This window comes from Olea europaea, chromosome 2, assembly GCF_002742605.1.
Source record: "Olea europaea var. sylvestris chromosome 2, O_europaea_v1, whole genome shotgun sequence".
NCBI classification, from domain to species: Eukaryota; Viridiplantae; Streptophyta; class Magnoliopsida; order Lamiales; family Oleaceae; genus Olea; species Olea europaea.
The window spans coordinates 27,604,204-27,618,518 of record NC_036238.1 but is presented as its reverse complement, the minus strand read 5'-3'; the positions used below and the strand labels follow the sequence as shown (position 1 = coordinate 27,618,518).

Below are 14,315 nucleotides of genomic sequence, written 5' to 3'. Positions count from 1 at the left end.
AACACCCCCCCCCCCCCCCCCCCCTAATAATAAATATATAAAACCATTGAAAATTAAAAAAAGTAACATTTTAACTTTCATTTTGACTAAAAATATTTTTGGGACTTTAAGATTTTTGTTACTCCGTTCAAGTTAAGTTATTAGGATTATCTCGTTATTAAGGGCTTGTTTGGGAGTGATCTTAAAAATTGATTTTTTGACTGTTAGGAGAAAAGTGGGGTTCACCTGTAAGAGAAGAAATCAAATATGACGGTTGGAATAGTAAAATAACAGTAAAAAAATCAATTTCTTAGGAGAAAAAATCGCTCCCAAATAGGCTCTAATACTCCCCACTAATAATAAGGTCATATTTGAGCCCTGTTATTTTCTCATTAAAATGAAAAATATGACCATTATCCATCACATCAAATCGTCATTTTGACTTTTTATCTCTTATGTGGGATCCATAACGACTATATTTTTCATTTTCATTTTTACAACAGGGGCTAAATATATAAACTCGTCGAAAAACAAAAAAATGTAATATTTTAACTTTCATTTTGACTAAAAATATTTTTGGGACTTTAAGATTTTTGTCACTCCGTTCAAGTTAAGTTATTAGGATTATCTCGTTATTAAGGGCTTGTATGGGAGTGATCTTGAGAATTGATTTTTTGACCGTTTGAAGAAAAATGGGGTTCACCTGTGAGAGAAAAAATCAAATATGATGGTTGAAATAGTAAAATAACGGTCAAAAAATCAATTTTTTAGGAGAAAAAATCGCTCCCAAATAGGCCCTAATACTCCCCGCTAATAATAAGGTCATATTTGAGCACCATTATTTTCTCATTAAAATGAAAAATATGACCATTATTTATCACATCAAGTCGTCATTTTGACTTTTTTATCTCTTATGTGGGACCTATAATGACTATATTTTTTATTTTCATTTTTACAATAATGTGATTCAAACAGGGGCTAAATATATAAACCCGTCGAAAAACAAAAAAATGTAATATTTTAACTTTCATTTTGACTAAAAATATTTTTGGGAAAGATTTTTGTTACTCCGGTCAAGTTAAGTTATTATGATTATGCCCCTTAATTGTAAAATTAAACAAATAACAAGCTTTTGATTAATCAACAAGGATTATTCTTGGAAGGCAAGGTGCAACTTGGATTGGCTTGCTTGGCACTTTGTCAGACCAGGTGGGGAGCGCTCTGACCCTGGCCAGTTGGAGGCACATCCTGCGATTAACCGGACTGTGTGAAGAGGGGCCGGATCACAAACCCAAGAATTAGTCTAGAATAGGACACCTTGTAAAAAAAAAAAAAATGCTGAGTGTGTAGCAAACTCTGTCATCTTTCTCCATATGAAAAATGCTCATCTGCTGCACACTCACTTTGTAGCTGTACACGAGTGGGCCCGACTATTATTTCGTGTAATGTGATGATTGTCAAAAATAATGTAAAAAATATTGTACTTTTTCTCCATATTCAGGGCCAATAATTAAAAGAAAAGAAAATATTCCATTTAATTCAAATGGGATAAGATAATAGAATAATAGTTTCTCTCTCTTATTCTGCTGATGTATAAAGCATACTTGTTTTGTCCAAAATCCAGCCAACCAGGTACAAATTAAAGAAAAAATCTCTCTTTTTCTCTCTGATTTCTTCAACAATCAACAGAGAAAACAATCAAGAAGAGAAATGGCGGCTGAGCAGTTGACGGAGGATCAGATCTCTGAATTCAAGGAGGCATTCAGCCTATTTGACAAGGATGGCGATGGTTTGATCATTCTTCAAAATTTTCTCCATTTTTTATCATTTCACACACGCACGTATGTTTTTTTCTTTTTTACGATTTTGTTTGGGTTTTGGATATGGGTTATTTTTATTTTCCATGTGGGATTTGTTTGTTTCGTTGATTGTTTATGAAAAAATTGCTGCGGGTTTGAAGTAGCTACTCTTGTTTTGTCATGAAGGTGAGGTTTTACTTTTAAGGTCAAGGATACAATTTTTTGGAGGAGTCGTTTGATTTTAGGTCATTTATCTGAACAGATTTTTTTTTTATTTTTTATTTATTTGAGAAATTTGACGAAAATACTGAAGTTATTGTATAATCATGTAAAAATATGGTTACAAAAACCATTAGTTCTTCAGAGTAGAAGTCAAATTATCATGAAAGGAGGGAGACTTGGTCGTATTACTGATTAACAAATCTCCTTTTGTAGCTTTATCATGTAAACAGTATTATAACAAATGTTCTGCGCAGGTTGCATTACGACCAAGGAGCTAGGAACTGTAATGAGATCTCTGGGACAGAATCCAACGGAGGCCGATCTCCAGGATATGATTAACGAGGTGGATGCTGACGGTAACGGAACCATTGATTTCCCGGAATTTTTGAACCTTATGGCGAGGAAGATGAAGGACACCGACTCTGAAGAGGAACTGAAGGAGGCATTCCGTGTTTTTGACAAGGACCAGAACGGGTTTATCTCTGCTGCTGAGCTGCGCCACGTCATGACAAACCTTGGCGAGAAGCTGACGGATGAGGAAGTTGATGAAATGGTTAGAGAGGCCGATGTTGATGGTGACGGACAAATCAATTATGAAGAGTTCGTCAAGATTATGATGGCCAAGTGATTTTCTACCTTAACCAAATCTTAATTCTATGAATGTAAAAATAATGGATAGTGTAATAGTGTATTGGGTTTCTAGTTTCCTTTTTCGTCATCCTATTAATAATGTAATGCTCTGTATGTGATGGAGGTTCATCTTTATATATTTTGGGTCGTGTTTTTGTTAAATTTCCGTCTGCCCTTTTTAAGTTCTTGAGAAGATTTGCATAACCTCTTCACATTCTTGGAATCTATGAGTACTTCTGCTTATTTGATTCATGAATTCCTCTAATTCTAAAATATACAAGAACAGAGATTCAAGAAATAATGCAGAACCAAACCTTAAAAAAACCAAAAGCAAAATACTAAAAAGGAGCAGGTGAGTTGAAATTAACGAATTTAATATATCAAGGAAAGATGAATATTTATCAGAAAATTATGTTCAATTGGATAAACAGGAACCATCAGCCACAAAATCCATGAAACTTCTACAATCTCTTCAAGCTTTTCTTTCTTGCATCCATCTTTCTGTGGGAGCTTTTGACAGCCCATCTTTCTTCTGTGTCAATGGAGCTGTCATTGATCCGCCAACTCCCATCTCAGTGGTCGAAGTTATGACAACTGGCTGATCTTGTCCATTTTCGAGTTTTGGGGCTAATGGAGATGTGGCACCTGGTACTGCACCCTTCTGGTCAGCACTCTTAACTGAGGAATTTGTCTGATCAACATTTCGGATAGTGGTAGACTCGGAAATAACTCCTGTTTTGAACTTTAGCTTTGGCTTGAGAGCGTGTATTCCAGTGTAAAGCCTATCATTTTAGACCCCGAGAAAAAATCTTCAGCTTAGAAAGCATGTTTTATAATTCATTATATAGTCACAAATAATTCATACATCAAGAGAAACTATGTATGATCGGCACCAAGTACTTGATGGGGCTAAACAGTATCAAAGACCAATAGTGCAGTAAACCTCATAAGAAAGATAAGTCCATTTAGCACCATATGAATAAGAGGCATCATCTTCCTACTTATGAAACGTCATAAAGAGAAGGAAATAAAAACTAGGATGAAACGTCCTAACCTTGCATGTCTAGCATACTCCTCGTAATAGTCAAGCAGCATCTTGCCAGCCTGCTCATTTAAAGCTGATTCAGGAAATGGCTCAATCAACAGGCATCTGATTACCTGTCATTCAAAAGAAGACGAAAAGGAACATATTCACTTAAGAAGTTAACGGATCTATCAATCTCTATGGAAAGAACATACGTGGTGATAAACCACCAAGTTTGAGAGAACTTATGATTAAAACATGTCTCAGTCCGAGACTTGGGTTCCAATCTAAACATGTCTCAGTCTGAGACTTGGGTTCCAATCTTTCTTCAATGCGTTTACGCAAATCTCACCATTGGTGGAAATGTTTGGATTAAAAATCTTGGTCAGAAAATAGCCTAAAAAATGCACCAATTGGGTCCCCAAATGGTTACATGTCCATCACATATGAAATAATGACATCAAGAAACCAAAGAAACTTGGCTTATATTTCTTTGATGTGTTCACAACCTCTGGGAGGGGATTGTGGGAAATCATTGGACAATATTAACTTCATACGGAAAACACCGTTCTCAAATGGAGTCCCAGCTGCAAGGTTATAGATGATCAATCCGGGAAAAAATTTTGATGACAAAAATGGAAAAGACTAAATGCGGAAAATCATACCCGAGCCATCGATATCAGCATATATAATTGAAAAGTTATCATCATTTACGCCTACTATAATGCCCTCAGGAGGTGCCTCATCAAGATTCTTCAATTCTTTTGCCAGCTGTTTTATTACATTTGGGGGACGATTTTCATTGGTTGCCTACAATAGTCGGCACAGCGAAATAAATGAGAACGTGAAACCATGTAAACACATAGCATAATCTATATAAGAAAAAAAAGAAGCTAAACTCGACACATTTCACCGTTAAGTTATTAACTTAACCACTGTATTCTGCAAAGAAAAACACGATAAATTATTCAGGTTCGCTATCGCTTACTTCTTCCTATGATTCTTGGATTATTACAGCCAATGCTTTAAAGATTCTTTACCCCATTGGGGGCAAGAAAAAATGTTAACTACCAAGATATGAACTTTTCATTGGAGAAAAAAATGGAACAATACCATAGCAGATTCTGCAAAGCGAAAAGATTCCAAACGGCCTGTAACTTTGCTAACAAAAGTCAGTACTTTAGCAAAGTTTTCCCCTAAATTTTTGTCGAATGGATTCTGAGGACTCGATAACCAAGACACAAAAAATCCTGCAAAACAATGGAGCAAGCACTTAAATTCAGGGTCCATTGAAAGGCTGAAACACTAATCCTGAGACTCTTAAAAATAGCAACTTTTTTTCTTTCACTTTGTGAGGAGATTGCCTATTATATTCAACATAGGAAAATAAATCCATTAAAGTGTATATGAAGTAGAACTAAACACCATAAATGGTCTATAAGAAATGAACCATAACAAGTTCGTGAACTATATCCACTATTAGGCCTATTTTGCACAAATCTGATATGATTGAACATTTGTTTTTCAATAGTCAACATAAACCCAAGATCCCGCCCACCCCCCAAAAAAAAAAAAAAAAAAATCGTGCCAAGCAAGCGAAATGGAACAGTAGAGAAGGAAAAAGCTTAGTTCCTACATTAAAAGAAACACAAGACGACCCCAACTGATATGATTGAACATTTTTTTTTCAAAAGTCAAAAAAAACCCAAGATCCCCCCCCCCCCCCAAAAAAAAAAAAAAAAATCGTGCCAAGCAAGCGAAATGGAACAGTAGAGAAGGAAAAAGCTTAGTTCCTACATTAAAAGAAACACAAGACGACCCCAAAAACTGTGAATTACATTGTTGTAAGCCATGAAAACAATGCCACCAACTTGCAAATGCAGAAGTTAACAACACTGAGCCTAGTACAGAAGAAGTAACCAATGCAAGTCACTCTGCTGTAAACATGTGAAACATGCGATTAAGAACATAAACCCATTCTATACTAATTCATTGCGATCTGGCATGCTTGATGAAATGAATACTATGTACCTAATATTTTCTAAAAACAAATTTAAACTAATTGACTCTCAAGATCTGAGATTTATATGTCAAACAAAGGAAAGAAAATTTCCATGATACATTAGAACAATCATTATAGGATTTAGAAATCGATAAATGATCCAGTTTGAGTACCTCTACAGAGGCTACTCAGTTAGCTATCCTTTTAAGGATCGGAGAGAAATGGGGATCTCATCTTGCTTGCTGAGAGAGGCCTCGCTTTATTCCATCATCATAAGAAGACGTATTGAGATAGTATGAGATAAAAAGGTTTTTAGCTCTATAGAAGAGAAATACCTCCTAACAAAAGATTTATACAAGTAAGTTCATTTATTATACGAAAGAAGAAAAAAAGAAGACATTCAGCATAGTTCCCCACAAAAATTACAAATTGGAAAACATAAAACATGAGAAAATGAGAAATGAAAGGGGCACAGAAGCAATAAAAATCACAACAGTATTTCAACAACCTATACATCCCTTATAGACAAAAACTCGAAAACATGATTTTTCAATCAATTTCCCAACTCAAAATTTCATAATGAATTGCTCTGTTGACCAAAATAAAAATTAGCTCTCAAGAAAAGTATACTAATATAAAAAAATTGTCACACACAGTGTCAGTGGAATCTTGAATAAAGAAAATTTAGTCTTTCAAGTAATAATTCTACAAAGAAAAATCAAGCCCTTAAGTCTAATCATCAAAGAAAAGAACTTTACACGTAAAAGAGAATCCTTTCAGATCAGAATTAGATGAAGCAAGGAATTAACAGTGTTCATTCCACCTTAGTTCGACCACTGAATAAAAAAACACAGTTATATATATATATCAGAAAACCTGGTCATTTTATAACTCCAATTCTCAAACAAAACTAGAAAATTAATTGTACTGGATTCAGCTTCATGAAAATAAACAAAAACCCAGATGATAATATTACCTTTCGAAATGGAATCTCAGTGAGATTTTGATGTAAGAAGGGGACTTACCAAATACCACAAAAATGAAAATCAGAAAGCGAAATCCTCCTCTGATCGATAAATTGACTTCACAATGCACACAGCGAGGGGGAAGAAAGAGAGAGAGAGAAGTATAATTAATTTCTTTTAACGCCCCAAACTTAAAATGTGGGTACTCAAATTATCTAACGTTATGTTTAATTTGAGGTAAAATTGTGCCCTTCGTCACTAACCTATGGCTTTGGGTGCAATGCCATCCCCATTCTTTTTTCCCCCTTTAGCGTCAAGGTCTCTTAAGTTGTTTATCATCCTTGAAAAAAAATAAAATAAAAAAAATAAAATAAAATAAATGTCCGCCATTTCAATCCTTGAATTTGCATAAGAGCGTCCTACAACAAACTATGTTTCTCCCACCAAATTCACCTTGCATGAATTCTCGATTGAGATCTAGATTAAATTTACTCATATTCAACTGATATTGAAAAAATTTAGAATACAATAATATATATTGACTTAACGATAATTTGTGAATCACTATAACATGCATTGCATACAAATTAGGGTGATGCTACAAGTCTAGGGGGAGTGTGACAGAATTTTCACAAATTGGATACTTATCAATTTTTGATTGGTTTTCATCAAAATGGACCAAAAAAATGCACACATAGGGAATTATTCTACAAATAATTTGTAGGTGCAATATATTATCCTAACAATTTTTTTCTTCTCTTTCATAAATCAAATAAAAAAAAATATGAATAAGTGGTATAGTTGAATCATGCAAAGCAAGTTGGATTCCCTAAAGTAAAAAAAATAGAAAAGGGTAATTTAATATTTTTATTGACTTTCAGTTTTAAATTTTTTTAAAATAAAGATAATTAATTTATTTATTGCAAAATTTTAAGAGAGCTTTAAAGTTATAAAAAAAAAATGATATGGGTCGTGTAAAAGGAACACAAATAAACAGATTTACATTCACCTCAACAAATTGTGAGATCCATAACTAATTTCAAGGGTTGAATCTTTATCGGGTGAATGGTGCGTCCACTCAATATTGAGGTGCCACCTCAATTGGTGACCCACAAATCTCGGGAGCATGTGGTCAGTGGTGGATCACTCGTCGAGATGGTGCACCCTAATTGGACGATCGCACCGTCCTACTGAAAATTTTCTCAATTTTGAGACTTCACGCATCAAACATTGTACGTAACCGTATCTTTCTATTTATAAAAAGCACCAGAACACAACAGGCACAATCATTATTAACTATTAATTATTTTTAAAAAAGCCTAAAAAAAAAAAAAAGGCGACTAAAATAATACACGCTTCTGTCAAAACTGAGGCATTTTTGAGCACTCACATACTTATAGAGAGAGAGAGAGTGCGTGTGCTGTAGATAGAGAGAGAGAGAGGATATTGGGATCGTTAAAGACTTGCTGTTTACTGATGTCAGCTCTGAAGCCAAGGATCTAAAAGCAGTATTCATTTGGATTCAATTTTTTTTTGTTTCTCTCTGCTATGGAAGGTAAACCCTAAATTTCGTTTTGTTTTCTCTGTTTATTTGACTGAATTATGAATTGGTTTTAAGTTTTTATTTAGTGTTCTGCTAATTGTTGTTTGATTTTGTGTTTATTTTGAATTTTTCGAGATTATTTTAGTTTGATGGATATCTATGATTGAAATGATTGGTATGTTTTTTTTTTTTTCCCTGGTACTTTGTTGGATAATTTGGTGTTTGAATTTTTTGGTCTGTGCAATGGGAATGGTAAAATGGATATGCAGAAACAATTTGGCTATCCAGGCAAAGGGGGGAGATTTCTTGGTTTCTTTTCATACTGCTTTGTTCTTACATTTGTTTTTGATTGATCAAATGACCCTTTCTACTTTAAGTATTTGAGGCAGCTTTAGGAGATGAAGAACTTTGGCATGGATCTCCTTTAGTGTTCAAAAAATAGAAGTGCTTCTTCTGGTTGAAGAAGCTTTTGAATATAAACTGGTAATTCTGCTGGCATTGATTATAATTGCTTGTGTGTGCTTAAGGGTGAAAATGTAGCAATGACATAAGCCAGAAAAGAAAATAGAAAAATGAAAAGGGTGAATGACTGTTTGATATAACGGAGGGAGGTAAAGGGCAATAACTAGGAGGGGGCACATTTTAATTTTAACAATTGTGGGCATTGTCCTTCTTGCTTTCAAAGTCACTCGAGGGTTGCGCCTTGAGACTCTCACCAGAGCTTCATTGATAGCCTCAAAGCTTATGCTTTAAGTGCCATTTGCCTAGGCACACCCTGATTCCTGAGGCGCATGTCTCTGGACATGAGCCACTGTGCTGCTGAAGTGTGTTCCACAACCTTGTTCTTTTTAGGCATTATTATTGGGCTCATTTTCATAATTGAATGTTCTCAGGTTTTCTAGCTCAACAAGGCATTCTGCATTCACTTTGATTCAGGGAGGCGAAATGCATCAGACATAAAACTCATTAATGATGAAATTGGTCTTCTCTAAAACACCTGTTCCTTACAATTATTGTAACTGGCGGGAAATTCAGTTTAATCTACTTATTTTTGTTTTGTGGTTCATTTTTGGTGATATCATGGATTGCCAATTTTTGTTGGATTGTTGAGTGTCTATCTTGCTTCTGGTTCTGCTTCTGTTCAGTTAGTGTCATTTTGAGGTTGTTTCAAGTTAATTGCTGACTCTTTTTTATGTAAACACAAAATTATTTCATTTTGAATTCCCTAAAACAACTGACAGAGGTGTAAAATTCAATATATCACAGGTAAATCCCCAGATCGGGATTCATTGGAGTCTGGTACAAAAAAATCCAGTATTTCATCAGGTGGTCGGGCACAGGATCGAAAAGTGTTTTATCGTAGATTTTTGGATAGTGATCTACTGACTGAAAAGCTTACAGATTGGATTGAGAATAATGCTGAAGATAATACAATGCCTGCTTTTGATGTTCCTTTCGAATTGGTGGATATTCAGAAGTTTGATTATGCACTCGAAGGTGTTCCCTTTCAGCAGCTGATTCGGATGCCTAGTGCTATATATGCATCAACTTCCAGTACTGTTGAAGCGACTGCTTATCTTGCTCTCGAGGACTTCATGCATGCGAGTGCGAAAAGCTTATGGGAGTCTTTCTGGGGTCAGCAGAATGAGCCGATGCCTTTCTTTGTTTCCTCTTTGTACAATGCGAACTTGAGATTTTACCAAGCTGAGAAAGCAATTGCTAAGGGTAAACTTGAAGGACTTTGTGCCACAGCTATAATGCTAAAGAACCCTAGACATCCACAAGGAAAGTGGGATGATATTCTTGAATTAGCACTTCTGAGGCCCGACACTGGAACCCTTGCATCAGTAGAAAATAACTGTAAGCCATCAGTTCCAATTATAGGTGAAGCTTTGTTTTTTGCTCTTCGGGTATTGCTCGCTAGAAGTCTCAGCAGATCAAGTATTCCTCTGAGTTTGAATTCTGTGTTTGTTCTAGTAGTCGATTGTCAATATGGTGGTGTTATAAAAGTCGAAGGTGATTTGAATAAGTTGGAGTTTGATGTAAATAATGTGTATGAATGTTCTGCTGCATGGATAAGAAATCATTCTCGAATTGCAATTTCCCCCATTGATATGATCTGGAACAAGCTAGGAAATGCTAACTGGGGTGATATCGGTGCTCTACAGGTACTTTTTGCTACATTTCATTCCATTACACAATATGCTGGAATGCCTAAGAACTCGGTTGAAGATCTAGCTGCCGATCACAGTTCCCGTCTTCAAGCGAGAAGGATTGAGAGGCAGTTAGGGGATACAAGGGTGAATGGAAATGGCTTGTTTCGGTTCCAGCAGAGAAGTGCTTCACCTGAAATTGTTGAAGTACAGGAAGAATCTGCTAGAGTTGAATCGGATAAGTTGATGAAGCTAGAAGTAGGGTCTGTTTTGTGGATAGAGGATTCAGATTGGCAGAACGGTTATCAGATTAATGAAGTGCTGAATGATGGTGAGATCCCATATTATATGGCATCATCTGTTGAAGACCCAAGAAAGAATCTGTTTCTGTATGTTGGTTCACATCCTTCTCAGCTAGAGCCAGCGTGGGAAGATATGAAGTTGTGGTATCAAGTTCAGAGGCAAACTAAAGTATTGAGTGTTGTGAAACAGAGAGGTTTGTCCAGCAAGTATATTCCCCATTTGAGTGCATCAGGCAAGTTAATTCACCCCGGTCAGTGTCGGAGACCAAGCTCCGGTGGTAATTGTGACCACCCATGGTGTGGTACTCCTGTCCTGGTAACCAGCCCAGTTGGCACAACTGTTGCTGACATGGTTAGAACGGGCCTATTTGGATTAGATGAAGCTATCAGATGTTGCCATGATTGTTTATCTGCCCTTTCTACTGCCGCATTGGGGGGAATTCGGCATGGGGACATCAGGCCTGAGAATGTTATTTGTGTGACATCTGGTGCAAGGCAGCCTTACTACGTCCTTATCGGTTGGGGACATGCTATTTTAGAAGACAGGGACCGTCCAGCAATGAACCTTCATTTCTCTTCTACTTCTGCCCTTCAGGAGGGGAAACTGTGCTCTGCTTCTGATGCAGAGAGCCTGGTATATATGCTTTACTTTTCTTCCGGTGGGGATTTGCCTGTTCTGGACTCAGTCGAGGGGGCACTTCAGTGGAGAGAAACCGCTTGGTCAAGGAGGCTGATACAACAAAAGCTTGGAGACATCTCAGCTGTATTGAAAGCATTTGCAGATTATGTTGACAGCCTCTGCGGAACACCTTATCCTATGGATTATGAAATTTGGTTGAGAAGGTTGAAAAAACACATTCGCGAGGATGATAATGGAAAGGAAGTCGACACATCTAGTTAACAGTAAGCTTTCATTATTAGTCCATTTGAGACATCCTTTTCAGGATTTACGGCTTCCTTGTTGTAGAAGATAATAGGTAAAGTTAAAAGGCAATTGAAGAACATCCCGTTTAAATTGTTTTTGCTTTTTGTAAAGATTTGGCATAGAGATGTGTCGACTGTCATTACTTGTTGTAAAGGTACCAACGGTTGAGATTTGTTTAAATTGTTTGATAGATGTTTTGACGATAATCAGCTTCTTTGTATATCGAGGTAATTATTGTATATTAGTTGGAATGACCACATAGCTTTCGGTGGATACTATGATTTTAGGTGAATGATATTGAGTGTGCGCTTTTTGTCATTGCACTATGTGACCTTAAAATTTTTGAGTCGACTAATGAATATTTTTGGGCCAATTTTTATGATTTATTGCAATTTGTCGGAATATTTAACACAATTTGATCGAAGATGAATATAGTAAATTGCCATAAAATGATCATCCAAAGTATTCATCATGCCATTAATTGGCTTTCGAGAAGTAAAAGTAGGGAAAATAAAGAAAGATTATATATTGTAGAAGCAAAAATGGGGGGAAATAAATATTTTCCTAAATAACTTTATGCTCGTTCAAGTTTCTATAAACAGGATTAATGTCATTGATTATAATATTCAAAATTAGGGAAATTTTTTTGGCTATTTTTATAAAATTATGATTTATGATTTATTTATTTATTCTTTTCTTTTGAGAACCAAGTAGAGTTCTTCTAGATAGAATTTATCTAAATATTTTAATAAAATTAAAAAAATTATTAATAATTATCGGACGTTGCTGTGTGTACAGAAAATATATACACAGAACAGACACAACAACAAAGTTGGTGGGGTTTTGCATTATTTTATTTTCTGGGATCCATCTCAGTATGAGATTTCTGTAGGTTTTCTGTACATATGGAAAAATTCGGATGCATCCATTAACATGTCTCCAGGTTCACATTTTCTTAGTGGCGCAAATTCGCCTCTGCTAGTAAATCTCGGCATCTGATTAGCGATGTTCCTCACCGGATTCGTCTGCACGTTTGTCTACATCAGACTCTCGGATAGGAACGGCGTTGCACCAACCAACAATGGCTTGAAGAACCTTCCGAAGCTGACCTACACTGCAGACAACAACGACAGCCTCTCCGACTGTGCAATTTGCCAGGAGGAGTTTGTCGACGAAGATGAACTCTGAGTGCTTCCACAGTGCGACCATGGATTCCACGTCAAATGCATTGATAAGTGGCTTGGACTTCACTCCTCCTATCCCTCTCGCCGCCAGAATGTGGTGGCACAGCACTGGTGAATAGAATGTTTAAGGAGTAACCTTTTCTCTAGGTCACGTTAGTGCTGCTTACTTAATCCAATAAATCTAAATAATTAGACTTTGGCTCAATTTATTATTTTATTTGTTATTGGATTATGAGAAGATAATTGATTTTGAATAAGATTTTTTTTTTCATCTCATTTTTATTCTTGAATTAACACAAGGTGTTCCTCTTAGTAAATACTGTCTAAAAATTTCGTTTACTAAAAATACTTATTTGCCTCTCGTCGTTAGTGCCAAAATTCATTCTGTGATGTTAAATTACTATTTTCATTAGACTATTTTTTATCTATTTTCTTTCCTTTTTTGGACAGTTCGAAAAATCTAACTTGAACTTTGGGTGGCTGAATCGCCTCAACAGGTGTGGTGCCAATTCTGCTCCAAAACATTTCGCCAAATGGAGAAGCTGCGTCATCCATAAGGGTATGCACATTCTTGATGTAACGAGAGATGTGACTGTTTAGCGGATTGGGAGGTTCTCTATATAGAGTCTTTTTAAATAGTTAAAAGAATACAAAATATGGATAAAGAGTTGGGCAAAATTTTCGAACTGAACCAACCAAATTGGACTCTAACCGAACTAAGCGGTTCTTTTTAATTTAAATCCCGAAACAGATATTTGAATTGAGAACCGACAAATTAGGTTCGGTTCTCAATTCTAGATCAAGAACCGAATTTCTCTAATTTTTTATTTTATTTATTTTAAATAAGCTAAATTATTTTATTTTGGAAAATTGCAGCCAAGGTAAACATTTCATTTATTAGCAGATTTTGCGCAAACCTTTTATTTGTCCCACTGTGAGTACCAAATATTTAAAAAATTCGCAGCTCAAGTCTAAATTGATGGAAATCGTTAGTTTGACTACCAAAATCGTCAGTTGATCCCAAAAATTAAAAATTTAATAATTTGACCATAAGATTAAAATGGCCATTTTACCATAAAAAAGGAAAAATGGAAAATGGGTCATCATCTCCTTCACAAACCCCCGACACCCATCCCACAATCCCACCAAAACAATCCACCATTATTGTCGCAATACCACCACAATAAATGCGATCAGATGGATGTCTTCCTTTGCTCTCTCTCTAAATTTCCTTTTTCTGTGTCTGGAAAGTTTGTAGAGTTTGGGGCGGGGGTGAGTTGGCCTGTTAGATTCTATGGTCGAAATAAGTTCCATTCAATCATTGTACAAAGAAATTTATTTTTCTAACTTCTTATTGTGTTTGCGTAGTGCGTTTCTATACAAAGACCACAAAAATCAGAGAAGAAATGTTAGCCTAGAAGGACTGGGTTTCTATACCAAGAGATGTTATGTTGTTTAGTGGCAGTGAAGGACTGGGTTCGGTGGGTACAAGGCTCGAAATTCGGGATTATGCCTTTCTTTTTTTCTTTTTTTTTGGGGTTCGTAGACTAGGTCATCCATTTCGACACTGGATCTTTCAGATCTAGA

General features: G+C 35.8%; 2 protein-coding genes and 1 pseudogene across 2 annotated transcripts; 2 read left to right on the top strand and 1 right to left on the bottom strand.

Annotated features, from left to right (window-relative positions):
* Positions 1-1,496: 1,496 nt before the first annotated feature.
* LOC111369355 (calmodulin-like) lies at positions 1,497-2,792 on the top strand. Its single transcript, XM_022990844.1, has 2 exons — positions 1,497-1,768; positions 2,255-2,792. Exons 1-2 carry the CDS (start codon positions 1,690-1,692, stop codon positions 2,626-2,628), a joined length of 453 nt encoding a protein of 150 aa, XP_022846612.1. The 5' UTR covers positions 1,497-1,689; the 3' UTR covers positions 2,629-2,792.
* A 191-nt stretch (positions 2,793-2,983) lies between these two features.
* On the bottom strand, positions 2,984-6,803 carry LOC111369365 (annotated as a pseudogene).
* Positions 6,804-7,959: 1,156 nt separating this feature from the next.
* On the top strand, positions 7,960-11,867 carry LOC111369322. The gene is made up of 2 exons (XM_022990803.1): positions 7,960-8,176; positions 9,431-11,867. Exons 1-2 carry the CDS (start codon positions 8,170-8,172, stop codon positions 11,518-11,520), a joined length of 2,097 nt encoding a protein of 698 aa, XP_022846571.1. The 5' UTR covers positions 7,960-8,169; the 3' UTR covers positions 11,521-11,867.
* The last annotated feature ends 2,448 nt before the right edge of the window (positions 11,868-14,315 follow it).